At 50.6% G+C, this 26592-nt stretch overlaps 1 protein-coding gene and 1 pseudogene across 3 annotated transcripts; both read right to left on the reverse strand.

Annotated features, from left to right (window-relative positions):
* Positions 1 to 29: 29 nt before the first annotated feature.
* Rorc (RAR related orphan receptor C) lies at positions 30 to 26592 on the reverse strand. 3 transcript variants are annotated; one of them, XM_013143146.3, is made up of 11 exons: positions 26435 to 26592; positions 24013 to 24042; positions 12347 to 12432; positions 11893 to 12034; positions 10242 to 10754; positions 9908 to 10029; positions 7120 to 7252; positions 6919 to 6990; positions 6596 to 6706; positions 5293 to 5402; positions 30 to 705 (listed from the first exon to the last, which is right to left on the reverse strand). In XM_013143146.3, exons 1-11 carry the CDS (start codon positions 26472 to 26474, stop codon positions 544 to 546), a joined length of 1521 nt encoding a protein of 506 aa, XP_012998600.1. In that variant the 5' UTR covers positions 26475 to 26592; the 3' UTR covers positions 30 to 543. The 3 variants fall into 3 exon arrangements, with proteins under 3 accessions (XP_012998600.1, XP_012998599.1, XP_063109611.1); XM_013143145.3 differs by having other exon boundaries at positions 6883 to 6990; XM_063253541.1 differs by lacking the exons at positions 24013 to 24042; positions 26435 to 26592 and adding an exon at positions 23851 to 23869 and having other exon boundaries at positions 6883 to 6990.
* LOC100717327 (large ribosomal subunit protein uL18-like) lies at positions 7259 to 9896 on the reverse strand (annotated as a pseudogene).

The following is a 26592-nucleotide window of genomic DNA, read 5'->3' on the forward strand; positions in this document are numbered from 1 at the left end:
TGAACTGAGAAGAGGAACGAGGCTTAAAATTCTAAGGATCCAGATTCATGTTATATCTAGGTCCTTCTGGGGTCTTGCCACTAGTTTCTGAGCTTGATTTATCTTCCCCCAGCCAAAGAGCATGGGGAAGTACAGTGAGGTATTTCAAAGGCCTGTTCTTTGCTTCTGAGCCCAGAGTTGAGTTCTCTTCATTCAGGGTGACCTGGATTTTCTTGTTTTCTTGAGGAAACTTTGGTCCTCTTAGAGGTCCTTAGATCCCACCCATTCCACAGTCATACAAGCCGAGGTGGAGGCTGTGGGGAAGGAGACAGAGGAGGCTGAGGCTGGAGATAGCTTTCCTCCATTGCTGCACTCTGGCTATTGTCCCCTACCAGGCAAGTCTGTGTCTGAGAACTGATCTCAGCATTTGCTCACTCCCAGAGAACAGGTGGGAACCACCCTGCAAAAGGTATGGGGAAGGAATGAGGGTGGGCTGAGGGTAGAACAGGGTCCTGGAAGGTGGCCAGAGTGCCAAAGACAGAGAAAAGGCCTCCCTCTTCCAGGTCACTTGGACAGCCCCTCCGGGGACTCGATTTCAGTGCCGAAGAGTTCCTTGTAGAGTGGTGGGAAGGCGGCTTGGACCACGATGGGGTGGAGGTGCTGGAAGACTTGCAGCTTCTCCACATGCTGGCTGCACAGGCTCCGCAGCTTCCCCTTGGGCGGCAGCTGGAGATGGGTTAATGCAGAAGGAAGGTCAGTAATTTGGTGCTCTCCCAGCATGACCCTCCTTACTTTCTCCCTACCTGCGAGGCACTTTGGGGTCCCTGAATCCCCTGGGTAGAAGTATGCACGTGTCCAGGAAGCTGATAAGTGACAGGTGACATGAAATAGGTGAATGTGTCTTGAGTGAACAAGCCCCAGCGTCTCATGTTCCTGCTACTCCTGAAACAAACGCTGTTTGCAGCCTTGTCTTTGTTCGTGCTGTTCCCCTCATCTGGAATACCTTTCTAACTCTTCCTTGCTTGGCTAATTCCCACTCCAAATATCATTTCCCTTGGGAATATTCCCCTAGGTCCCCCATCTACTGTCTGGATTAAAGAATTTCTTTGGGCTTCCCTCTGCAGAACACTTACTATACTGTAGGAAAAAGATCCTGCTTATATCTTTCCAGGCTACATGTAAGCTCCTTAGGTAAAGTCTGCCTGTCTGACTGTGTATGTTTTATAGACATCACAGTGCTTGGTGCATTGCAAATGCTCAAGCACTGTTCGAACTAAACAGCCTTTCAAGCAATCGCCTAAACTACAAGTAGTAAACCTACCCCACCAGCCAGAGGGGAAGTGGAAAGGGCATAGGCCAAAGCCAGGCACGGGTGCGCACCCATGATCCCAGCTCCTCAGGAGATGGTGCGGGAGGTTTACAAATTCCAGGCTAACCCAGGCAATTTAATGAGATGCTGGCTCAAAATAAAATGGTAAAAGGAGTGGGCATGTAGGTCAGTTACAGTTCTTCCTTAGTATTTATGTGGTTCTGGGTTCAATCAACCAGCACTGAAAAAGAAAAAAAAAAAAAAAAAAAAAGCACAGAAACCCATATGGAGATAGGCAGGGACACCTTATGGGAGAAAGGGTGAAAATACAATTTATCTCCTACTATCCTGTATGACCAAGTGAGGCTTAAAAATACCTCTCTCCACCTATTACCTCCCTATTGCAGTTTAGTTTTCTAGGAAGGTGACAGAAGAGAGCCAGAAGCATGGTAACCCCTTCATAGCTCTTAAATTCATTATGTTTTGCATCTACTACTTTATTGAGTTTGTCTGGTCTACTATTTATATAGCTTCATTCATTGATTCAACAAATATTTGTTGAGAAACTATGAACCTGGACTGGGCAATGTGATAGACTGTGATGAGATAAGATCTCTGCTTTTATTAAATTTCTATTCCAGTGAGGAATCCAGAAAATAAATGCAGCTAAATGCCACCTAACAGTATTTCAGGAAATGACGAATAACATACATCAGATTATATTGTTAGCTGTTTTAGCTGTATACTCCATGAGGTCACATTGCAAGGAGGTAACATTTGTCAGGAAGCAGCACATGACTGCACATGATGCACTGAATGAATCCTTTACAGGAAACTAATTCAGGGTGAAGGGTAAAGGGCTTATTGTGTGGGGTAACTGGTTAGGGTTTTTGAATGATAGAGTAAGCCATTCAGAAACTGGGGATGGGTGTGGTGGCACATGCCTGTAATCCCAGCACTCAGGAAGCTGAGGCAGGAAGATCACCACAAGTTCTAGGCTAGCCTGGGCAACAAAGTGAGTTCTAGGCCAGCCTGAACTGCATAACAAAACCCTGTCTCAAAAAGTCCCCCCTACTCTGAAAACCCAAAACACAAAAAGCTAGGAGAAAGCCTCCTCACAGGTATAAATATTCCTGGGATTCAACTGGGCTTAATTAATGGGCTCAAGGGACAGCAAGGAGGCCAGGATGGTTGGAATGAATGATGAAGGGGTGCGTTATGGCCTATATCTATATGTACTCCAAAGCCTCATGCAGTTATAGGTAGGGCATTTGGAGGTGGCTGGATCTAAAGTGTATGATGCTGAGATTAAAGGTGTGTGATTACTGAATTAGTTCACTGATTGGTTTGGCAGAGCCCTGGGTGTTAGTGCTATCCCTCCTAAGGGTGGGTAGCCTGGATAAGATATAAGGGACAGAAAAGAGGGCTGCTGCTGGTCACTTGGAGCTTGCTGCCTTCTGCCTGCTATGAACTATTTCTCTTCTGTGATGTCCCACTACCATGCCACTCTGCCTTGAAGCCAGCTGACTATGAACAGAAACCTCTACAGACCGTGAGCATAGTTAATCTTTCCTCCTTTAACTTTGGGTATTGGGTATTTTGTCACAGCAACAAGAAAAATTAGCTGAAACAAGGCAGCAGAGGGTGAGGTGAGGAAAAAAAACAACCCAGGGTTCTCTCCTGAGTCTGGTTGGCCATGACAAGACTGTAGGTTTGCATCTCAGCATGACAGGTCTCTACAGGGTGGAGAACCAGACTAGGATATGATGGATCCGCCCTCCAAATTAGGCCATCATGGGTGCTGAGCAGGTGCTGTGTGGCTGCAATGGCGCAGAAAAGGGTGGAATAGGGGTCCAGGCAGGAGACTTTGCTAATGGACCAAAGGAGAGCAGACAGCTATGGTCACCCCATAGCTATCTGCTGGGGTGGGCATTGTGTTTCAAAAGTGAATCCAACCACATTAGCATTTCAGGTTACAGTATCTTCTTTTAATCTATCTTGTAATAGATTAAAGTTCAAGTTCTTTCAGGCAGAAGCTATTTAAAGTCATCGCTCTTCTTCTAAGGTCATTTCTATCTGTGGAATGCTAGCCCTGTACATGGCACTTAGCAAGGGGCCCCTTGATTACATAGATGGTTCCTTCATACTGGCTCCAAAGTAAATTGACCAAGTAATACTCTGATTATATCATTCCTCCAGTCCTCAGGGCTCCCCATTGCCTAGAAAGAAAGGCATAACTCTTGCATGTGGTACTGAAAGTCCTCCTTGACTTTGTTCTGACTTAATTTTCATACCTGAGTTTTGCTACTCTTCTACATCATCAACATATCCCGGCTTCTGATCTCATCCTTTAGTCAAAGGTACTGTGAACATTCTCCATATGAGCATTATTGTTAGTGACATTATTATTACTGGTACTAGGGCTTGAACTCAAGGTCTTTGCACTGATCTACCTCCTCGGTCTTTTAAAATTTTTTTTTTGTTTTCAGGTAGGTCTTGCTAAATTGCTTCAACTTGTAATCCCCATACCTCAGCCTACAGAGTGTTGAGATTCAGATAGGGGCCACCACACCTGGCCATAAGTACATTATTTTAGTTCCTTCTTGGTATGTACGTATGTATTTATTTTGAAGCAGGGTCTTACTATGGCGTCCAGGCTGGACTTGAACTCATGGTGATCCTCCTGCCTCTGCCTTCTGAGTGCTGGAATTGTTAAGTGTGCACCACTATGCCCAGGTTTTTTTTTTTTTTTTTTTTTTTTGTCTTTTTCATTTTTATCGGCACCAGGGATCGAACTCATGACTGCCTGCTTGGAAGGCAGGTGCTTATGCCGCTGAGCTAAATCCCCAGCCCCCTTTTTTTGGTCTTTTTAAGACAGGGTCTCACTCTGCATTTCAGCCTGGCCTTGGGCTTACTTTGTAGCTCAGGCTGGTCTCGAACTTGCCATAATCTGCCTGCCTCAGCCTCCCAAGTGCTGGGATTACGGGAGTGCGCCACTATGCCCAGCTCACTGTGCCCAAAAACTGGGGTTTTTGCCTCCTTTCTATTCACATCATTCCCTAAGTCTGGACACCTGTCTCCTCACGGATGTTGATTAAACCTTCTGTCTTTCATGGCTTGTTTAAATGGCACCTCTCTAGGAAGTCTTTATGACCTCTTTTACTGTCAAATTGTCTTGAATACCTTGTTCTTTGCCTGTAAAAGATTTTGGAAAAATCTTGGGTATGGGTATTGGGTGTATGGGGATATGGTAGAAAGAGAACCAGGACTAAAATTTACATTTATCACTTAATGAATCACATAAACAAGTCATATAAGTCTCCTTATTGCTACAAGGAATTTTTAAAAATGATACCAAGGACTGAACCCAGGGCCTTTGCACTGAGCAACATCCCCAGTCTTTTTAAATTTTCTATTTTGAGATGGGGTCTTGCTACATTGAGTGCCTAGGCTGCATTTGAACCGCCTCCTGACTCAACCTCCCAGAGTGCTGGGAATTGTAGGCATGTACTATAATGCCCTGGACAGCAGGGAAATTTTACCATTTATTCTATTGGCTGGGGTGCCATGAGGACAAGAGTATACAGCAGTGAAAGCACTTTGTTAATCACATTATTATAATAGCACAGATCACACTTAATATAAAGTTATACCACAAGGTACATGAGACTGTTTGTACCAGATTAAAATCGGTAGGTGGTGGCAAAAATGAGTTTCTGTATCTTTCCACAGTGCCTTGTATAGGCAGGTGCTGGCTAAGTGTTGGCTATATTAAACTGAATTGTTCCCCAGGGGTGCCTTCCAATTCCAGGCTCTCTAACTTTCCATCTCTATGCACACGAAAGGAGCTGCTCATCCCCACAGTTCCCATTGCTAGTGCCACCTCACTGACATCCTGCAGCCCTCCAACACTCTGCACCCAGAGCCCTGGTCCCAGCATCACGAGCCCTGATGTCACAGACCTGGCATGGGGCCTGGCTGTCCTACCACAGGGCCGCTCCTACCTTTGCCAGGATGTCTTGGCGGTGAGTCTTGCAGAGATGATGATGAAAGGCCAGCTCCAGGCTGTACTGCAGCTGTTCTACTTTCCTTTTTTCCTGGAGCCCTGGCCGGTCTGAAGGAGGAGATGGGACCAGAGTGAGAAGAGGAACAAGGACACTCATTTCCAGTAAAAAAAGAGAGAGAGAGAGAGAGAGAGAGAGAGAGAGAGAGAGAGAGAGAGAGGAAAGAAAAACTGAAAAGGGGGACAATTGATCCTTCTGGGGACCTGTGCTGAAGAGGCCTTTCCAGTTGAGAGTGTGTGTGTGTGTGAACCTCTTGGGTTTGGCCAGCTGTCTATAAAGGAAATTGAGGAGAAACGAAAGGAACAGCAGCTTCTAACCTCTTAACACCAAGCTACCTCCTCCCTGGTAACCTTGTGCTTCACATAACCCTTTTGATGCTAGGAACTGGGATTCTGTCATGTCTTCCATGGGGTTGGAAGAAAGTTTCCCCTACTCTTAGGAGAATGGCTCCAGGTAGAAATGGCCTCCTGAAGCCAGGCAGGCCCTTTCTGGGGCTTCTGCAGCAGTCTGGCCAACTTAAACACCCAAACTAATTTTTGCCTTGATTCCCTAAAATATTTGAAGGCCACCTTTTTTTTTTGTGATGGGGATTGAACTCATGATCTCACATTTGCTAAACAGACAGTTATGCCACAGAACTAAACCCCCAGCCCCTTGAAGGTCATCTTTAAAGTCTTTATTTCCAGATCCAGTGGCACATTTAGGTCTCTTATTGTTAAAGCCCAGAAGACTGATTCTGCTTATCTACAAATTCAGGTTAGCAGGCAGGCCCACTTCCTTGGGTTCTGCTGGCTCTGCCCAGCCCATTCCAGGGCAGATTGTCACTGCAGGCAAGTCACCTCAAAATGAGCTCACTCAGGGCAGTGATTCTCAAAGGTGGCCTGGGTGGTTGCTGTAAATTCTGGTGCATCCTGATCCATTACACCAGAATCTCTGGAGTAGGGACCCAAGCAGCAATAGTTTTTAAGGCTCCTCAGGTGGTTCCAAAGTGCATTCCCAAGAAATCACTGACACTCAAGTCTCCTCACATCTACAGCCCGCCTTCTGCTGTTCTTGCCCTGCTCCGGGGTGCTTCTGAATCATCATTTTAATTCCTTTTATTTTACAGCAATATTAAATGGGGCTCATTCTGCTGTTTGTAGCACTCTCCCAGACTGAACCACATCCAAGAGCCTAGACTCCTCAATCTGTTGCTGTGCCCCTGCCACTTGAAAGGTCTGTCCCCAAGCCTCGCAACACTCACTGGCATTGATGAGAACAAGGGCTGTGTAGAGGGCGATCTCATCCTCAGAAAAGTGCAAGGCACTTAGGGAGTGGGAGAAGTCAAAGATGGAGCCGATGAGCTCGCTGCAGCCTGGTGGGGTGGAAATGACTTAGAGTGAGCAAGGCCGGGAGTCCATGGTACCCAGCGACACTGCCCTCTGGCGTCTGGATCAGAGGGGCACTTGGCTCTGCAAAGAGGGGACCCTGCGGCATGAAGCTTCACATGGGCTGGCATCAGAATCTCTCTTGTTGCCCCCTGCCCCTCACCCAAGGCTCGAAACAGCTCCACGCCACCGTATTTGCCTTCAAAAAAGACTGTGTGGTTGTCAGCATTGTAGGCGCGGCACATCCTAACCAGCACAACCTCCATTGCTCCTGTAGAGGGGGCAGAGAAAACATACAGACAGTGTCAAGCAAAGCCAGGACTCTCTGCGTCTCTCAGTGTCACCTCCTCCCTGAATTTGGTTGGCCCCCAACCCGCATCCTCTCCCCTGCCCCAGGCACCTGCTTTTATTAGGACAATCTGGTCATTCTGGCAGAGCTCCATGAAGCCTGAAAGCCGCTTGGCAAACTCCACCACGTACTGAATGGCCTCGGTGAGGTGGTGGGCACAGCGCTCCCACATCTCCCACATAGACTGCAGGGGAAGAGGTTCCTCTGTAGCTCTCTGTAGGGCCTTTCGATATTTCCAAGCCCCTGAGGGCTCTGCCAAATAGCTGAGGTGGCAGGTTCTGAACTGTCACATTTTCAACCCTGGCTTATTTATTTATTTCTTTATGCAATGCTGAGGATTAAACCCAGGGCCTCAGACATACTCGGTTAGCATTCTACCACTGAGCCCAGCCCCATCACTGCAACTTTTTTTTTTTTGGGTACTGGGGATCAAACCCAATGTGTGCTGAGCCACACTCCTGCACTTAATTAATTTAACTTTTTGTCTTCTTTCTTTTTTTAATGAGTAAGTTTACTCTTCTTTATCTGAAAAATCTCCATAAAAGAGTTGGTTTAACTCTCAGCAGCCTGCTCCTGAGCGCTGAGGAAGCTTGCCTTCTTTTAAACTACCTGATCTTTTTTCAGGGCAAGGTACATTTTGGAATGGTCCCACCTCTTCTGTTTAACTTTTTTCTTTTCATAGACTGGATTCTTTTATACATTTTACACATGAGCTTTCTTATACATCTCCTCCATCATATCCAGAGTTGCACTGTTCTTTATGTACTGAGTCTTGTAAGCATCTTCATCTTCTTCCATCAGGTAATGCATATAACCTGTGACGTTCTGACCCATGATGTGCTTCCCATGTACTTCTTCACTGAACGAACTCCTTGTTTTCAGAATTGTAATCAGAGAATCATTCGGTACTGTGAGGGACAGACAAACCTCCACCCACAACACCCTTCAAAGCTCCAAAAACTTTATTGCCAATTGTAGTTCTGGCAAGGCCTGTACCCAAATAGCAGGTGAAGACACTAAGTTTACCATCAATGCTTTCCACAGTGTATTCATCTCTAGTTACCTCTGCCTGGCCTTCACAGATCTTATACATGCCAAACCTACTGAGAAGCCAGTGGGCCAGCAGCAGGCCAGTACAATATGACACAGCATAATTTATTAAGCCAACTTTCACACTGTATTTTGGTAGTTCATGTACATATGCTACGCAGACTATTAGATCCCCTTTAATATGGGCATAAGTGATCTGAAAAATGGTATCTCTGTTAGTTATACAAAGTATCATCTTGTGTTTAGGTGTGTTGTACTTATTTTTGTCCTGGATCACCAAGCATTTCTCAGCATAGCAATCAGTTTTTCCCTCTTGTCTTCTAAACTTCACTTGGTATCTCTTAAAGAGGCCTTATTCTTGACAACTTTAACAAAACCCATCCTGTATAAAATAGAGACCTGCACCCATGGCTCTGCACAGACCTGCTGGCCCAGAAATGCCACAGGGGGAAAAGATTTTTTGTCCTTTTGATATAGGATTTCACTATACAGTCAAGCTTGAACGCACTTTGTAGCCCAGGCTGGCCTTGAACTCAGTGACTCTCCTGCCTCAGCCTCCTGAGTGCTGGTGTATACCACCATGCCTGGCCTCATTTTATTTTGAAACAAATCCTTGTCAAGTTGCTCAGGCTGGCCTAGAACTTGCTATCTTCCTGCCTCACCTCCTGAGTAACTAGGATTATAAGATATGCACCACCACAAATTTTGTAAAGTTCATGTTTAGCATAACTGCACTGGGATCAATTTCTGCCTGATGATCCCATTTACTGAGCACCAACCAGCTGCTGGTACTGTCCTAGCTGTTGCGGGGAAATTTTTGGAAAATGTGTGAGATACAGTTCGGCCTTCTAACAGTTTGGATCTCATTGTAAAAATGATGTAATGCCTATATTCCCCACAAAAAGATATACCCAAGGTGTTAATAACCTAAAGAGACACAAGGGAAATGCCAAATCCATGTCTTCAGAGCAGGTGGTATTGTCAGAGCACGACAGAAGGTAGAAGAGGCAGCACACACTTTGGAGCTTGGTGGACCTGAATTTCACTTCGACTCCACAGCTTTGTGATGCTGAGTGTATCTATTAAACCCTCTGAGCTCAATTTCCCAGTTTATTAAAGTAGGAACAAAGAGCCAGGTGTGGTGATGCACTCCTGTAATGGAGGTTTGCAAGTTTGAGGCCAGTCTGAGCAATTTAGCAACTTAGCAAAATCCTATCTCAAAATAAATAGTTAAAAATAAAAGGGCTGGAGATTTTGCTTACTGGGAAGGTCCTGGGTTCAATTCCCAGTACTGGACGAAAAAAAAAAAAAAAAGAATAAGAGCTGGGGAATATAACTCAATGGTAGAGTATCTGCCTCACATGCATGATGCCCTGGGTTTGATCCAATCACCTCTCCACCAGTGTTTTTTAAAACAGGCATAAATGCCACCTTTACAGTTTGATTCTTAAAAGAGTAATAAATAAATGCATGGTAGAGAAAAGGTGTTTTCTCTGGGATTCTGATCATTGTTGGAACTGATAGAGAAGGAAAAGAGTAAGCCAAGACAGGTTGGAGGCCAGGAAAAAGCTTAATAGGCAAGGCCTAAGGGAAAGTTTTCACCCATCTGTTAGGCTGTAGACATACACACAGACACCAAAGCATACTTAACAGAGGCACACACACTTTTGGGAGTCAGTATCCACTGGATACGCCCTGCCCCTCTCCCTGCACACAGCTCCCTGCAGACAACTTGCTCTGATCCCCCAGTGGTGGAGGGTCCTCCCTGTTGCACATGCTCCTGGTTTACCTTCCTCTGGTAGCTGGTCACCTCCTCCCGGGAGAAGAGGTTGGTGCGCTGCCGTAGCAGGTCCTCTAGCCGCAGCTGACACGTCTCTCGGTAGGACTTGCAGACATTCTGTACTAGGTGCTCTGGGGCCAGAGGAGGAGCACTGCTTGGTCTCAGGCAGCTCCTTCCCTGGTCCTTACAAGGATACCCCGCTGCCTGCCTCCTTATTTTGCCCCCTTCAACAGCACCTTGTCTGGATCTCTACAACTCTTGGGGATCGTGTTTAGTCAACATGGGGAGCTAGTGGGAACCCCTCCCTCATCTTCACCACCCCTTGGCCTCCCCAGCTGCTCACCAATCTCTGTCAGGGAGGCATATGATGTTTCTGGGGTGCTGTAGAAACTGGGGCTGCAGTAGTTGTCCAGGCCCTGTCTTGGTTCCCCGAGCCCAGGATGCCTGGATCCCTCAAAATGAAGTCCACATCTGCCAGGAGTAAGCTGGCTGCCTGTGCCACAGGCACCCTCTGCGCTCTCAGCCTTGCCCCGCTCAGGGCTGTACTCAAGGTGATAGGGGACCCCGTTGAGCTCTGTTTTGGCCGAGGTGTGAGCATACGACAGCCCAGAGCCCGAGGCTCTCAGGAGGCCAGGGGGACAGGCAGAGGCCTCAGGCAGGTCAGGTGAGGAACCCAGGGGCAGCTGCCCATCAGGGAGCCCCAAGGTACAGGTGAGGGTGTCTGCTCCATGGCCCCCTGCTGGAGGGGTCTTCACCACTTGTTCCCGTTGCAGCTGCTGCTGCTGCTGTAGTTGCTTCTGCACCTCTGCATGCAGGCTGTCCCTCTGTTTCTTGGACATGCGGCCAAACTTGACAGCTGAAGGAGTTTGGGAGGCAGAGCAGGGTTCAGGGCAAGGTTAGCAGAAACACGCCTCAGCACAGGATGAACCTGCTGCTCCAGTACCGAGCCCGGATTCTCTATCTTTGCCCCAGGACACTTCCCACCCCCAGCCAACTTTTGGGAATTTAGGCCCAAGACTCCAACCACCTGTCACCTTTTTCCCTTCAGTATGTGTCAGGCCTGCTGTTTCTGTCTCCTGAGTATGATCTAAGTTCCTAACCAGCCTTGAATAGTGGCACAATTCCAGCCATGGCTGGGCTGGGGTTTCTGGCCTCCCAAGACTGAGGTTTGGGGGCATCAGTCAGGGGGCCTCGGGCTGTATTGGGGTCAACACGCCTGTCTGGGAGGGCCGGAGGAAGAGAAGGGCTGAGAACACAGGTCTCCCTGTGGTCAGGCCTGCAGGCTCCCGGTGACCTAGATACTCACCACAGCCCAACCCAGGCTCCGCGGCTTGCATCTGAACATCCTCTTCTGCTCTCTCTTTCCTGCCTTTCCTCCCCCTACCCCCCTCCCAGGTGTGGGGGCACAGCCCCTCACCCCGCCTGTCCCTTGTACCCCTGCATGTTTCCTTTCGCTTTGTTATTTTGAGCACTGAAAAGTGCTGACAGGCTCCTTCTGGCTCCCCATTACCTCCTCCCACCCCAGCTCATTCTGTGGGGGGACCGACAATGAGGAAGGGTGGGTGAGGAGGGTGAATAAGGCATGAGGAACACAGCCCCCACACTTCCCTGCCTGCTGGGTAGTTCTCTCAGGCAATCTGGTCCCTCTCCGGACCACAGCTGGGTCTTAGGATGGGAGTGGGGACTAGGGAGGGAGCTGAAGCAGGGAGATGAAACGGGATGGAAAGCCATGGAACTTGCCGGGAGCTGGGTCAGAGGCTGGGCGGTGGGAGAATTCATCCCAAGGAAGAAGCAGTGAGAGGGTTGGGGGTCCTGGGGAAAAGGCTTGTTGGGGTAGAGCCTCAGGACTCGATAGTGACCCTCAAAGAAAAGAAATGGCTGGCAAAACAAGGAATGGGGAGAGGCCTTTGGAAGGACATTTTAGCAGGGCAGCCCTTGTCTGGCACAGCAGGATTTAGGCTGAGGAGACAGCAGGGAATTCCGCTTATCCTCACCATCTCGGGACATGCCCAACGCCAGGCATTTTTGCAGGCGGCAGTGCTGGCATCGGTTGCGGCTGGTGCGGTCAATGGGGCAGTTCTGCTGCCGAGTGCAGGAGTAGACAACATGACACTGCTGGCTCCGGCGGAAGAAACCCTGTGGTGGCCCAGGGATTGCGGGGACTGAGATAGCTTCTACCGGCCAGGCCAGGTCTGGCTCTGTCTGCAAGGGCCAGCCTCAGCTTTTCCACATCCTCCAGCCCACCCTCCGTTTTCTGGCCTCCATTTCTTGGGTCATTGTAGTTTGTCCTGCAATCACTTCCCCAGTTTAAGACAAGGGACTCTCGCCATCTGAAAAGCTCTCTTGCTGTCTGGAGCTCACTGGCCCCTTGTCCTCCAATCTGAAGAGATGGCGTGTGTGTGTGCACACACGTGTGCGCATTTGCACATATGTATTCCTGCAACTCACCTTGCACCCCTCACAGGTGATAACCCCGTAGTGGATCCCAGATGACTTGTCTCCACAGATTTTGCAAGGAATCACTTCGATTTGTGCTGGAAGTAACAAAGAGAAATAAGTCAGCCCAGGAGGCTTTTCCACATTCTACCACCAAGTATCTGGCTGCAGATACAAGACAGTGCATGTGTCTCCAACTTCTCCAGCCAGCTCCATCTTGCTGTCTCCCCCTCTGTAAAATAGAAGAGGAAGTGGAGTGGCAAGTCCTTCTCAGCAAAGGCTCCAAGGAGTTACTTTTGTTTCATAGATGAGGGGGCAGCCTGGTGTTGCACCAGCTTTACCGAGTCAAAAAGAACAGCTGCAGAGAGGCCACCTGCTCAGCCCTTCAAGTTGAACAGCTCCCGTTGCCCCCCTCCTGCACTGGGTACCCACTGCTTTACACCTGCTTCCCGCCTTGGGGCTTCCTTTGTGCCTCCCTCACTCTCTAGGTCTCCACTCCCATGGGCAGAGTATGGGGCATGGCAGGAAGATGTGGTGCACCAGGCAGGAGACCCCAGGAGGCCAGGCAGAGATTCTAGCCATCCTCAGCCAGACAGTGAAGGCTCAACCAAGGGCAGCAGAGACTGAGAGCCAAGAGGTGATAGGCACAGAGTGGGCTCAGAGAGCTGGGAAGAAGCTGGCCATGGAACCCAGGAGACTAGGGAACAACTAACTAGCTGTTCTGGGTGCCCTAGAGCCCAGGGAGAGAATCAGAGTTCCGAGGTCCTTAGCCCCAGCATGGAGAGGGGCTGACTGTATATTGTATGCGTCAGTGTGTGAGAGAATGTATGAGGGCATCTGTGTCCAACTGTTTGAGCAGAGACCATGACTACCAACCTGGCTGAGGCTGGAGATGATCTCTTTCACCAGGTCACTTGAGAGATGGAAGACTAGGCACCCCTAAGGGAGGGTCAGATCACACAGCTCTCTTATGTGAGTGCTGGGTCTGCTGCATTGTTCCCCTGAACTGTCCCCAGTGCTGTGCACATGGCCCTTTCAATGTCTATGGCTCTTTGCTGAGTCTCAAGTGACCAGTAGGACTTCTTCCAGCCTGTCCTTTAAAGGCAGCCAGGCACAGCTTGGGGTTGGCTACTGCAGATGTTTTCAGCACTTACAAAGATATTTGGGTCTCTTTTCCACCACTATTGACCTGCTGACTTCCCCTTGGAGTGGGTAGGCTGGGATAGAGCAGGCCAAAAAAATGGCCAAGGGACAAAGCTGCTTCTCATTTATGACAGGTCTCCTGCCAAAAGGGCAGAGGAGATGAAGAGCAAATCCATAGTCCTGGGAGCTCCCCTACAGCCCCAGGACAGACCCCTGCTGACATAAGCAAGGTGGAGAGGGAGGCCATGGCTTGCCTACTGCTCCCACATCTTGTTTCCACCATCTTCAAACCATCATCCTCTCTGGCCAGTCTTGAGCTGAGTCAGAGTAAAGAGCTATCTCCTTTTGGGGCCAGGGCACATGCATGTCTGAAATCCTCCCATTGGAACTCTCTTCCTTCCCCCATGCACAGCCACTGTTGCTGTCCAACACCCACCCAGTAAACTGTGGTCACCTCAGGAAAAGATGCCAAGCAAGCTTTTCACATTCTTTCTAAGGAAGTGTCGAAGAGATTGGATACCTGGAAGAGGGGTGCAAAGTGTAGGGGCCCTTGCACTTCTAGTCACTTACGTTCTTTCCAGGCCTCGTTCCCTTGGCAATGAGGTGGCGGTAAAAATAATATTGCCTGCTTGAGGGGTGACTGCAGGTAGTACAGAGTGGTTAAGTGACATCAACGTGCCGGGAAGGGTACTACGTGTACCAGTTTCTGCTGACCGAGGCATAGCAGAGGAGTCTGTGGGCATAGTAGGCTGGGACGAGCACATGGGCCCCAAGGATTCTGCTCTTGCCAGGCACCCACCCCCCTATACTGTGGTATCTTTCTCTTTAGTGGCCCTAAGACCAGAGAGGGGGAGAAACCAACATGGGTCACCCAAAAAAGCAAGCAGGAGAGAGATTAGGCCAAGCCACAATGGGAACCCGGGCTCTGGCCCAGCAGTCAACCACAGGCCTCCCTGCCTCTTCCCTTCTCCAAGAGCCACATCCGCGTGCGTGTGTGCATTGACCACACGGGTGACCCCAGACACAGCTCCCGCCCTATGCCTGGCCCACTGCTGGTCCTGGCCCTAGGAACCGAACCACAGTATCGCCATGACTCTAGCCTACCTAGGACCCCTGCACAAATACCTGTCTTTCAGGGATACTGGAGCCTCAGATCCCAGCCACCTGGCCAACTCCTCTTCCACTGTCCCCAACCATGGTTCTAGGCAGGCACACAGAGTGAGGTAGGCACGCAGAGTCAGTGATTCTGAGAGTAGACCCTGTAGCCCTGCGGTGGTGAACCTATAGGCATGTGGCCTATAGCAGCCACAGCGGGCTGTTTATAACCTTATAATCTCTAAAAGTTGGTGCATGTCTGTAGTTCCAGCACTTGGGAGGCTGAGGGTGGAGGACTAACATGAGTTTGAGGCCAGCTTGTGCTGCACAGCGAGACCCTGTCTCGAAAACACACACACACACACACACACAAAAAAAGGCCTTAAAATTTAGCCATCACTGCTCAGCCTCTGAGCTAGAGAGACTGAGAGCTGGGATGGGAGAAAATGTGCAGACCTAGAAGTGGAGAGGACACAGAAACAGGACGACCCATGCCTGTGTCTTGGCCTTTTCCCCTACCCCCAGCACTCTCAGGCTACTTGTCCTCCTGCTCCCTCCTTCCCTACCACCTGCACCCCCTTCAATGTCATTCACCCCAAACCTCAAAGAGAACCACTGCCTGTGAGTGTGTGCCTTGGGGAAGGGGGGCTGAGAAGAAAGGTGAGGGGCCTGCTGGAGAAGTGGGGGTGGGGACTGGAGAGGAGCTGAGAAACACCTTAGATCCCTTCCCTTCAGACTCACCCTGCAGTCTGGGTGAACGCAGGTGCTGGGAACCCCGCTTGGGGAGGAGGAGCTGAGTAATCACAGGATTACTCAAACTGTTGCCTAGGAGCCTCATCTGCCAGGAACTTAACATCTCAGGGCCTGCTGGTGCCAGGAACCAGAGCCAAGCAAAGGTCAGGAGCTGTGCACTCCCACAGCGGCCAGGCCCTCACTTGGGAGAATCTCTGTGCCTCACTTGCCTTTGTCTCTCACTGCAGACCTCCCTGTAACTCTCTCCCAAGGCTGACTGGAGAAAGCTACCAATTCTGCTCTCCACAAGAAGTCCAGTGCTAGTTCCCAACTCATGAGAGGCCTCTAACCTCATCTTGGTCAAGGTAACTTGATGATCCTGAGAAAATGTAGATCTAGGGGCCTGGGATGTAGCACAGTAAGACAGCATTTGCCCAGTCCACACAAGGCCTTGTGGATTCCCAACAACGCAAAACAAAACAAAACAAAACAAAACGCAGATCCCTCTTCAGGAAATCTGAGGTGAGGCCTGAGAGTCACATCTTCATGAGCTCCCAGGTGATGCCTAAATTGACTGGTAGTCAGCCTACACTTGTGATAGCAAGAATTTGGACCCAAGGGCTAGGCCGAAGTGAAGCAGCACACACCTATAACCCCAGCATTTAGGAGACTGAGGCAGGAGGATCACTGAGAGTTTGGAGTAATCCTGGGCTACACAGTGAGTTGGGATTTAGCTCAGCAGCATAAGTGCCTGCCTGGCAACTATGAGGTTGTGAGTTCAATCCCTGGTACCTCAAAAAAAAAAAAAAAAAAAAAAAAAAAAAAAAAAAAGAAAAAAAAGAAACAAAACAAAACGCAATTCTCTGCCTGTGTAAGCCAGTCTGTTCTTCACATGGGGTGGTGTTGATCTCTTTCTGAGCTCAGTTTCCCCTTATCTCCCCATACAGGGGATTGAACTGAGGCCCTAAATACTGAGCTGTATCCTTGAGTTCTCAGCTCCCTTTTTATTTTTCCATTTTGAGGCAGGATCTTACTAAATTGCTCAGGCTGGGCTTGAGCTTGAGATCCTCCTGCAGAGTGCTGGGATTACAAGAGTGTATCAGTATTGCCTGGCTTTGAACCTAACGCCTTCTATACACTAAGCACATGCTCCTGCACTAAACTGCATACTCAGTTTGCCTGGCTCATTCTTGTCTTTTCCCTAACATCTGGTGTGATCTCTAAATCTTCAGTTTGATGCAATCCTACAAAAAGAAATTTCCTCTGGATTGCTTCAGATTACGGAAGTCCTCCTACTGAGCCTTGTCCTGGAACCTCCTATGAGGAGAAATACGGTAGAGACAAAGCTTTCCTGCCGCTAGCCTCTCACCTCACCCTCTTGCAGCTGTGAGATTCATTGATAGTGCGCTTCTAAAGTATCCAGAGCCTCGCCCTGGGCCCTGTCCAGGTGCCCTCGGCCACAGAGAGGAAGTGGTAGGAGCAGAGGAGGGGCTACAACGCAGGGGGATCTTGCTCCTCAAACCCTAAAACCACCCTGAGTCATGGGTGCAGAGCCATCAGGCAGAGGACCCTGAGGTCCGCATCCCCTCCTGAAGCTCTCCCTGCTGTCCAATAGATACTGAGTGAGGAGAAGTAATGACAGACCCAGGCGTTGACTGAAGACAGGGGTTGGCAGTGCCAAGATTCATAAACACGTTTTTGTTTGTTTGTATGATATTGAAGTTTAAACCTAATGTCTTTCACATAGTAGGCAAGTAAGTGCTCTACCACTGAGCTCTATCCTCAGCTGATATACATTTTCATTGTCACAACAACCTTACGAAGTGGTTATACTAGATTGTCTCCATTTCATACATGTGAATACAGTCTGGAGACACTAAGTGGCTTGTGGGAGACACAGATGTGGCATTTGAAGCCAGGTTTCTGTAGCTGGGGAGCCTGTGCCCTCATCATCTAGCTCTTCAGCTTATGAGAATGAGATACTATACCCACATGTACCAAGAACAGGCAATAGGCAAGCTTATTGAATGCAGGGGAAAATGTACGTGTGAGCATGGTGGGCTAGGAAGGAATTCAGGGAGAAAACCCACAGAACTAAAGCCAGCATGCGTATCTAGGATAAAGATCTAAAGAGATACTTTGTCTTCTGTAATTTTTCCTTTGTGGTCCCAGCTTCCTCCTGCCTTTACCCATTTCTCTGAAGCTAAGGGCAGCCAATCTAAGCCAGGTGCAGTGGTGCACGCCTGAAATCCCAGCACTTTGGAAGTTGAGGCAGGAAGACTGCTGAGAGTACAAGGCCGACCTGGGCTACATAATGAGATCCTGTCTCAAAAAAAAAAAAAAAAAAAGAAAGAAAGAAAGAAAGAAAGAAAGAGTTCAGCCAGCTTTTCCATCCCAACATAGCTCGGTACTCCTAAGGAAGACTACATCTCCTTAGGGTGTGGACTGCGTTTTCTTGCCTCTCAGTAGGCCTTTCTTTGCAGAAATGAAAGAAAGAACAAACGAATGAATGAATGGGAAAGAGCACTGCAGGTCTTTTCTTAGACTACACCATTCTCTTTCCCACTGAGACCACAGCTCCAACCAGGGGTGCCCTGTGTACCCCAATCTGTCACCAGCCTCCCTCCTTCCTCAGATCTCAGTTCCCCCAGCTTCTGCAAAGCTGGAAACCAAGGTGGTGGGCTGCCACCACAGGGTACAACAGGAGGTGGTGTGGGGTGCAGGGTGCGGGATCCTCAGTCCTACTTTGGGTGGACACCACCCAATCCCTGGCAGGGCCTCCCCACAACTCTGATGAGAATTTTCTGCTGATACATCCAGATCCTAGAGCTGAGAAAACAGTGAAGCTAAAACTCAGGTGGGCGAGGGAAGAGTCTGGGGTTTTGAAAAGCCATGAAAGACAGGCAGCTGCCCGAAACCCCATCCTGCTGCCCCCACCACCCCCGCAGTCTGGGACAGGGGAAAGGAGGGGAAACAAAAGAACCCAGTGAAAACAACCAGTGGATGGGGGAGGGGATGAATCACCGGGAGGAAGCTCTTGAGGAGTGGGAACCCGGACGTCATAGCCAGCAGCCTCCCCTGAGCTCTCCCTTCCCGGCTGCCTCTGCTGTTTCCAGAGGCTGCAGGCCCAGGAAGCCCCTGCCGTGGCTCGGAGGCCCTGTCTTGTGCAGTCTGTCGCGTCCCCCCAAAACAGACATCTCCATTTTTTCTGGGCTTTGGACCGCAGAGCGAGGAAGGAACACAGAGCTGCTGTTTCAGCAGCAAGAGGAGAGGAGGTTGGTCTCAAAAAGGATTAGGCACTGGGGACAGGAGTGAGACTCAGAGGCTGCCTTTCTTGGAGAGAAAGCATGGGAAGTCTCTGTCCCTTGTCCCTTTTAGTCAGCACAGAGCCTGTGAGTGGGAGAGCAAGCCTGGTAGGGACAGCAATGCCAACACACGTATCCTCCGTGTTTCGTGCAGGCAAGCTAAGACTCCACATTCCAGTGCCTTGGACCCCAGGAATTTGGCATTTTTGGTAGGAATGGGAAGGAAGAAAAAAAGAAAGGTGCAGAAAAGACATAAGGAAAGAAGAAGTCGTCAGGCCCTGGGGTGTAATGTGTGGTGCCCTGGGGACTTGGCGATCTTTCTCAGCCATTGCTGCTTGTTGTCATGACCAGATTTCAGGAAGAACTGGCCACCACAGAGGCAGGCATGTGACCTTGCACTCCCAGGTCTGCAGCCTCCCCACGAAGGCCTCATGCCAGGGTCTTCACGTCTCTTGCTGCCACACTGGCCATGGCCCTGGGGGTGGGCCCTCTTTACCCACAGCTTCTTCTCTCTACCGCTCCCTGAGTCTGTGACTTGTGATTCTCTGCACTCAGCTGTCTCTGAGCTTCACACTTCCATGGTTTCGATTCTCCTGGTATTTATTCATCCCTATCTCCATCTAGACACCCTCTCCTCTGCCTCCCTATGTGTTTCACATAGCTGTCCTTGGAAATTAAGCTCAGCCTTCATGTTAGCACCAAGTGTAATCCAGCCAGGAGGTGTGTGTGTTCTTCCAGGTTTATTCACCCATTTGATGGAAGGTCAGGGAAACAGGTCAAAGTGGTGGACTGTTTCTGCCCTCGGTGTGTCTGGCCTTTGGCCTTCGGTTGTGTCACAGTGCAGATCCCTTTTGACACCGAACTTGGCACATCCAAAGCAGGGTTAGAAAATATGGAGCTGTGAGATAGCTAGAAATTTCCAAGTGAGAAGGAAAGTGGCACAGACCCTAGACTGAAGGAGACCCTCTGCTACCTTCTACTGGTCTGAGTGGGCCTTGTGCGTGGTGGGATGTGGGTATAATGCTGACATGCACAAGTGCTTCCTTTAGCTGCTGCTGCAAACCCCGCCTGTAGGGCTTGAAGCCCACTTGCTGAGGCATGCCAGGCTGACTTGCAGAAGTGTTTGGCGGGGGGTCATTTTCTAGAAAGACCTTTGCTGTAATGGGGAGAAGTTCTAAAGGAACCCAAGGGCCCTACTTCTGCTCTGTAGGCTTTGGCTCTGCTCCCTGCCCCTTCGTCCCAGCCCTGCTCACAGGACTGCAGGTCCTTGTCAGGGCAGTGGAGCTCCTTTTCTGATCCAGTTCCTTCCCCTCAGAGGATGGCTGACTAAGAGACTAGAGACTAGGTCTTGATCCTAGAATTGGGAACTGGGAAACTCTGCTTAGCTGGTGTTGTTATCATTTTACTTTCTTTTGAAATTTAACACCCCACCCCCATGTTCTTTTTTTCTGCTGGGAGACCAAGGGGACATGTTAGGCAGTGACCAGTGGCACCAAAATTGGTCGTTAGACTAAGTTCGTGGGTCTTTCCAGGACCTCATACGACCTTCCTACTGTGGCTTGTGGGAAGACCCCAGGTGAAAGCTAAGGCTGCCTCAGGCCACAGGGACACAGACTTCCCTTTTCCTCCTTCACCCTGTACTCTGATGGATTCTCTAGCTTCCTTTGTGTGAGTACAGGGCACGGTCCAATCTGCCCACCCTTGCTCATGTGAAGACACAGGGACCCAGACATCGCCCAGCCACTGTTGGCTGTGGCCGTAGACCAGGAAGAGAGGCTGAGGGCTTTCTACTCCCATTCCCAGTACCTTGACCTGTTTCCCTGACCCCTCCATCAAATGGGTGGCTAAACCTGGAAGAACACACACACACACACACACACACACACACACACACACTCACACACTCACGCACTGCTCCTGGCTAGATTACACTTAGTTCTGTCTCTGGGTGGGCAGAAAGCATGATGGGTCTGAGGCCTACAGGCTGGGTTTTGTGACCCCTGCTGCCTGCTGATCTCAGTTTACTCTTACTGTCCATGGCAGCCCCTCTGGCCTCCTTTTCTGCCCTACACAAGTACACAGAGAGAAGCGCTTTGATAGGAGCCAAGAGAGCAAGTTCAGAGGCCCTGGTAAGGACTGACCTCCTTCAGCTGGCAGCTGTGTTCACTCTTGGGTGAACACTCCCCTTCCTTGGGTCTCAGTCTGTTCTTGTCAAAGGAGGGGCTGGACAACTCCGATATTCTTGGACAGAACCAAGAAGTTCCTTAACAGTTCTTTCGCCTCCGATGCTGAACGCCTGGGGGGCCAGAGTCCCCATCTGCTCCACCCATTTCCTATCAGATCTTGACCTTGACTGGGACACACCCTGCCAGGGAGGCACCCTCAGCTTGGTTCATACTGTTCCCAAGATACCCCTCCTATCCAGAGGGTGCAGGGATGATGACAGACCCAGGCTTCCCCACGCCCAGGTGGCCCCATGCACTTACTTCTCATGACTGAGCCTTGGCTTTGCCAGCCTTGGCTTCCCTTCCTCAGCAGGGGTGGTCCTCGGATGGGCACAGCCGGCAGCAAAGATAGGGGCCAGGCCCTCTCAGCAGCACCTCAGCCTGCAGCTCTGCACCTAGCTCTCCCCCAGTGCTTCTGGGCAGGGGGGGTCTAAGCTCTGCACCACACAGGTGGCCAAGTGACAACCCCCCCTTCTACCCCTCTCAGGGGTGCAGCTGGTAGGATGACAGGCATCCCATATAACCAATCTGGACCCGAGGCAGGGTGTGAGGGGTGGGGCAACCAATCGTAGGGGGCGTTGGAAAATTCCAAAACCACATGCGACAGCCACGCTCGGTCAAAGCTGTTTCCACTTGCCAAGGGTAGTTCTTGCCCAAGTGGAGCTTGCAAGAGCCTGGGGCCAGGCCCCTCTTCCCCCTTCCCTGAGGACCTCAAGCCTAACTCTCTCTGCCAGGTGACTCCAGGGACAGGGATGTTTCTGAGGTAAGTCAGAGGATGTCTGCTTGGGGTGGTGGTAACACATGCCACCTGAGATCTCATAGACTGCCAGCAGTCATGTCCAGTGCCAGTGCTCCGGGAAGCTGTTTATCACACAAACACATGCGTGCGCATACACACACACACACACACACACACACACACACACAGACACACACTCCTCCCTACACACATGAGGTATACCTTGGCTTAGGGAAGGAAACCTGAAAATAATAGCAGCTGTAATGATCATTCAGGCAAATACCCAGAATCTGTAGTATCCATCATAAACCTCCTTAGGAGAAAAACTTCTAAAATTGGAATGCAGATAATGATAATCCTCCTATTGTCATCATGCTCAGTGTCATAATAGTGCCTAATATGTGCCAGAAGTGGTTCTACATAGTTTACATGGACCATCTAATCCTTGCAAAATAATTCAGGAGGTAGATACCATTGTGTCCATTTCAAAGACAAGGAAAGTGAGACCCAGATTGGTTAAGAAACTTGCTCAAAGTCACACAGCTAGTAAATGGTAGAGTCAAGTTTTAAGGCCAGGCACCTTGGCCCTGGATCCCACCTCAGGGACAGGAAGTTTTCTCTGGTTCAAGTCTGCTTTTGAAGGTGTCAGCCTGGGAAGTCTGGGGCTGTAAAAGGTGCTCTGTAGATTTTCTTGGAATGGAAGTTGCTGCTGATGGGTCATTCAGAGACCCTGTCAGTCTTTTATGTGCTCTATAGGGTACTTCAGCCTTGGGGCTCTCTCTTTAGGGTCCCTCAGTAATCAGGCCCCCTCTTGTCTGGGCATCTTTGTGAGTTCCTCATTTTGGACTTCCTTCTTGGGACTTTTGGCCTGGGGAAGCTTAGTATCTCAATTATCTGACCAAACTTCCTAAGAGGTCTCTGATCTTGCTGGAAGTCTAGCAGCTCTTCAGTTAGCTGCTGGCTTTTCTCACTGGCCTGGATCCTCATAATGACACTGGATGGGGGCTGCAGAGGTGGTTCCAAGGACGGGTGAGAGGGAGGGTTGTGACGGGGCTAGGAGCTCTAGCTGAAGTTTCAGTGGTAAGGGATCGAGGGCCGGAATGGGGCTGGGCACTTCCAGTTCCCACTGCTCCAAAACTCTCCCCTTTCCACCCTCCCACACATGGTCCTTGACCCCCTCTTTCAGCAGACTCACGTCAGTGTGACCCGTTTTCCCCCAGGGGCCCTGCTCAGCATTTCCGTGGGGCGCTGTGGCTAGTGGCGGGCAGGCAAGGCATAATCAGGATTGTGCTGAGCAAAGCACCCTCTACCTAGGGGAACGTCACATCCTAGGTGGTCCCCAGCCTCCATCTGCCCAGCTTAGGGACGAGGTTGGGGCCTGGCCCTGGAAATGGCTTTGCCTGGTACAGGAAGTCCTGCAATGATTTTGGCAGTGGGAGCTCAGGAGTAGCTGGTAGGTAATCAGGAGCACCTTAGAGAAAGAGAGGGGGCCTCTCCTACCCTAGAAAGTGTCATCAGTTCCAGGTGGCCACAGGAGCCTTTTGAATGTACTCTCAGGTTGCTGAAAACCTGCTTGGCCCTGCTGGGTATGGGTTTTGGGCGCTGAGGTGGGGAGGGTGTGTGTTGGTGGGAAGGCTCTCCCACAAGGAGAGTAGAGCTGATGTGCTGAGAGGCCCCTAGAGAGAAGGCATAATCACTGATGCCCCTGGGGAGTCCTTCCTGATACCCAGCCTCCTTTTTGCATGCTGTGGTCTAGGCTTCCTGGGCCCCTGGTTCCCTGCGGATTCAGTCTTCTGCAGAGACAAATCCTTTCCTGATGTCCCATCCTGTACAGCCTGACTCCAGGCCTAATCATACCTCATGATGTGTTAACCACAGAGATGAACACCAAACCTTCCTCTGTCGCCACACAACCTGGGCAGCCTGGGGCCTCCCAGGCCTGCAGGGCTGAGTTCCTGAGGCTGCCCTGCCTCCCACCTCTCCTGTCTCTTAGTGACAGAGAAGTGCGGCCTGCCCTGCTTGGTTTTTTGTAATGCTCCCTTATGATCTCTAGTCTTTTTTTGGGGGCGGGGGAGGCGTGTGGTTTGAGGCAGGGTCTCACTGTGCAGTTCAGGCTGGCCTTTGGCTCACTTTGTAGTCCAGGCTGGTCTTGAATTTGCAAACGATTCTCCTACCTCAGCCTCCCAAGTGCTGGGATTACAGGAGTGCATCACCACGCCTGGCTTTCCTCTAGGCTTCTTTATCCCCTCCCTTTGCCCCTGCCGGTGGGTTCCTCACCCTTCCTTTCTTTTCCTCAGCCTCTCTGCAGGCTGTCTTCATCCCCGTTATCTATATCCAGCTCCTGCTTTTCTTCCTTTGGAACCTTGTTGAGCGAGCCCTTGCTGGTTCCTTGCCATACCTCACACCCTGTACACTTCTTGCCCACCATTTCCTACTCACAGATGTGGGTCTTCTTTGCAGTCAGCAGCTCTGTAAAGAAAAGAAGGGGTATTAGGGGCCAAAAGTTGAAGACCTAAGGGGCCAAGACACTCACCCTATTCACAGGACCCCATCTCACCCTTCTCCTTCCCAGCAGAGCCTGGCATCTGAGGAGAAGCTGAGCCGCCCTCTACGGTGCCCTCTCTACTCTGATCTTCAGCCACCTTGGCCCTCATCCAAGTCCTCAGAGTCCCTGGCTTCTCACTGCCTGCAGGACTTCCCCACATTGCTCCTTTTGCTTCCAGTGCCCTTCCTTCCCGCACACCTGATCCAGCCTCAGCTTTTCTCCAGCTTCCAGACCTTTGATTATGTCTCTTCTTTGGAGAAACCACCCATGCTCACTCCCTGCCCTGGTGTTCACATCCTCAGCACCTTCTGCTGAATTTCCTGGTCCTTACCACATGACCTAAGTGCCATAACTGCACCATCATCTACGAAATAGATCTAGGGCCGAGGATTTAGCTCAGCGGCATGAGTGCCTGCTTGGCAAGCACTAGATCATAAGTTCAATTCCCAGGACCAAAAAAAAAAAAAAAAAAAGAAATAGTAAAATATAAGTAATTAGTAAACATTAGGAGCTGGAGATTTAACTCAGCAGCATAAGCGCGTGGTCGTGAGTTCGATCCTGATACCAATAAAAAAAAAAAAAAAAAAGAAAGAAAGAAAGAAAGAAATGGATCTTCCCTACTAGAAGGTAAGCACTTGGGAAGCAGGGATTGTGCCTGTCAGGGTCACCTTGCTGTTCCCAGGACCCTCCTTGGGCACATTAGAGGTGCATCAGAAACGTTCTGCTCCAGAGATAAATCTCTAAGGGGAATGAAATCACTTGGCGTCATATCTGCCCAAATGAAAGCCCGCATTTCTGGACCTATAGGGAGGAAAGTGTCAGGAGCACCAGGGATGTGGCACTGGCAGAGTGCAGAGGGGATATTTGGAGGGCAAGCAGGCGACAGCTGTAAATGAAGATCCCTTTTTGACTTCCACTGACCCAGGTTCCTCGGCCCTCCAGCCTGCAGGGGAGAATCCTGTCTCTGCTGCTGCTGCTGCTGCTGCTGCTGCCGCCCTGCTGGTGGCTGGGTCTGGGTGGAGACCAGGCACGAGGGAGCGCAGGTGGGTTGATGGGGGTTAGCCAGGACGCTGGGGCCTCTGAAGGAGCAGCTGCGGGGAAGGCCTCAGCTAGCGTATGGTTGAGGAGAGGCAGTTCCTTCTCATATTCACCTACTTCTGAAAGGCCTCACAAGGGATCCTCTGGGACGAGCCATCCTCTGCCACCCTTCTGTATATTTCTGGCACCCACAGAGCAGTCCTCACGGAGCACAAGTCCAGTCTTTTGTCCCAGAAAGACCTTGGACCCTGCTTGTAACTTCCCTAAGCTCTGGCTTGGTTCTTTTGTTACTTTTTGCCTCCGGCCTGGCTCCCACCCATTCCCAGCACTGTTCTGTCCTCTATGTTCGTAGTCACTCTGCCCAGGGGATGTTCCCACAGCCGGCCTTCACCTCTGGGCTACCATGGTGGCCACCAGCCTGGTGGCCTGGACTTGTGGTGCGGGGGGAAGGTCTGCCCAGAGGGTGTGGCTCCCCCACCCCCTTATCCTAGTCCCACTCCGCTTCCTCCCTGACATGGCACCCCTCTCCAGCCTCCAGCCTGGCACCTCAAAGCAGTCCTGCTGGGGATGCTTCCCTCCTCCCCAGGTAGCTGTGGCACTGCATCGCATTAGCACTCACACTCTGTCTGGGTGCTCGAAGCTGACCAAGCATGTGGCTGGGGACCCAGCTCTGAGGGGTTGCTGTGTAGTCCATTGACAGGGCCAAAGGCAGCTTGACTCTGTCCCTCACTACTCTTGGCCCGGTGCCCTACGTTCTCTGCCGAAATGAAAGCCCAGTGTTCTGGGCCTGTGGGAAGGAAAGTGTGAGGCTCGTGGGCATGGGCAGCTGACAGGGTGTGGTTGTTCCCCCACCCCGGTCCTGAGAAGCAGGCCGGGTTCCTCCCCTGGGGAATGAACAGAGGGTAGCATGGCCAAGCTCCCAGACTGGGACCTGAGCTGCTAGGGCCACTCACAGCGGAGAGGGCCAGTCCCATCCTGAGCCCTCCTCCATCAAGCTTCCCTCACCTGCTCTCTGCTGCCTGCTCCCAGCCTTCTTCAGCCTCCCCTTTCTTTTCCCTTGACAAGTTCCTGTTACTCCCCTTTTCCTGTTTCTTCCTCTTCTTGCTTCTCTGGCCCCTCCTCCTGCTTTTCCTTCCTGTTCCATCAAGTCTCATCTTGGCCATTTCCATGCCCACTCACCCCCCTCCCTCATTTCTCACCCATCCCGGCCTATCTGTCCCGTCCTCTGAGCCTCCTGGCTGTCCCTTCCACCTGTCTTCAGGGCCATGGGCCTCTTACCCCTCGAAGTTCGGTGGTGTCTTTGTGGGGTCCTGTCCATGGGGCAGCTCCCTTGGTGCCGTCCTTGCTGCCCTGGCTGCACAGGAGGGCAGGGAGCAGGGCCCAGGGGAAGAGGGCGGGAGGAGGGAGGAGGGAGGGAGCACCTGGCCCGTCAGCAG

Source organism: Cavia porcellus, unplaced genomic scaffold (genome assembly GCF_034190915.1).
Source record: "Cavia porcellus strain 051 isolate PalLab524CR breed Dunkin Hartley unplaced genomic scaffold, mCavPor4.1 scaffold_1, whole genome shotgun sequence".
NCBI classification, from domain to species: Eukaryota; Metazoa; Chordata; class Mammalia; order Rodentia; family Caviidae; genus Cavia; species Cavia porcellus.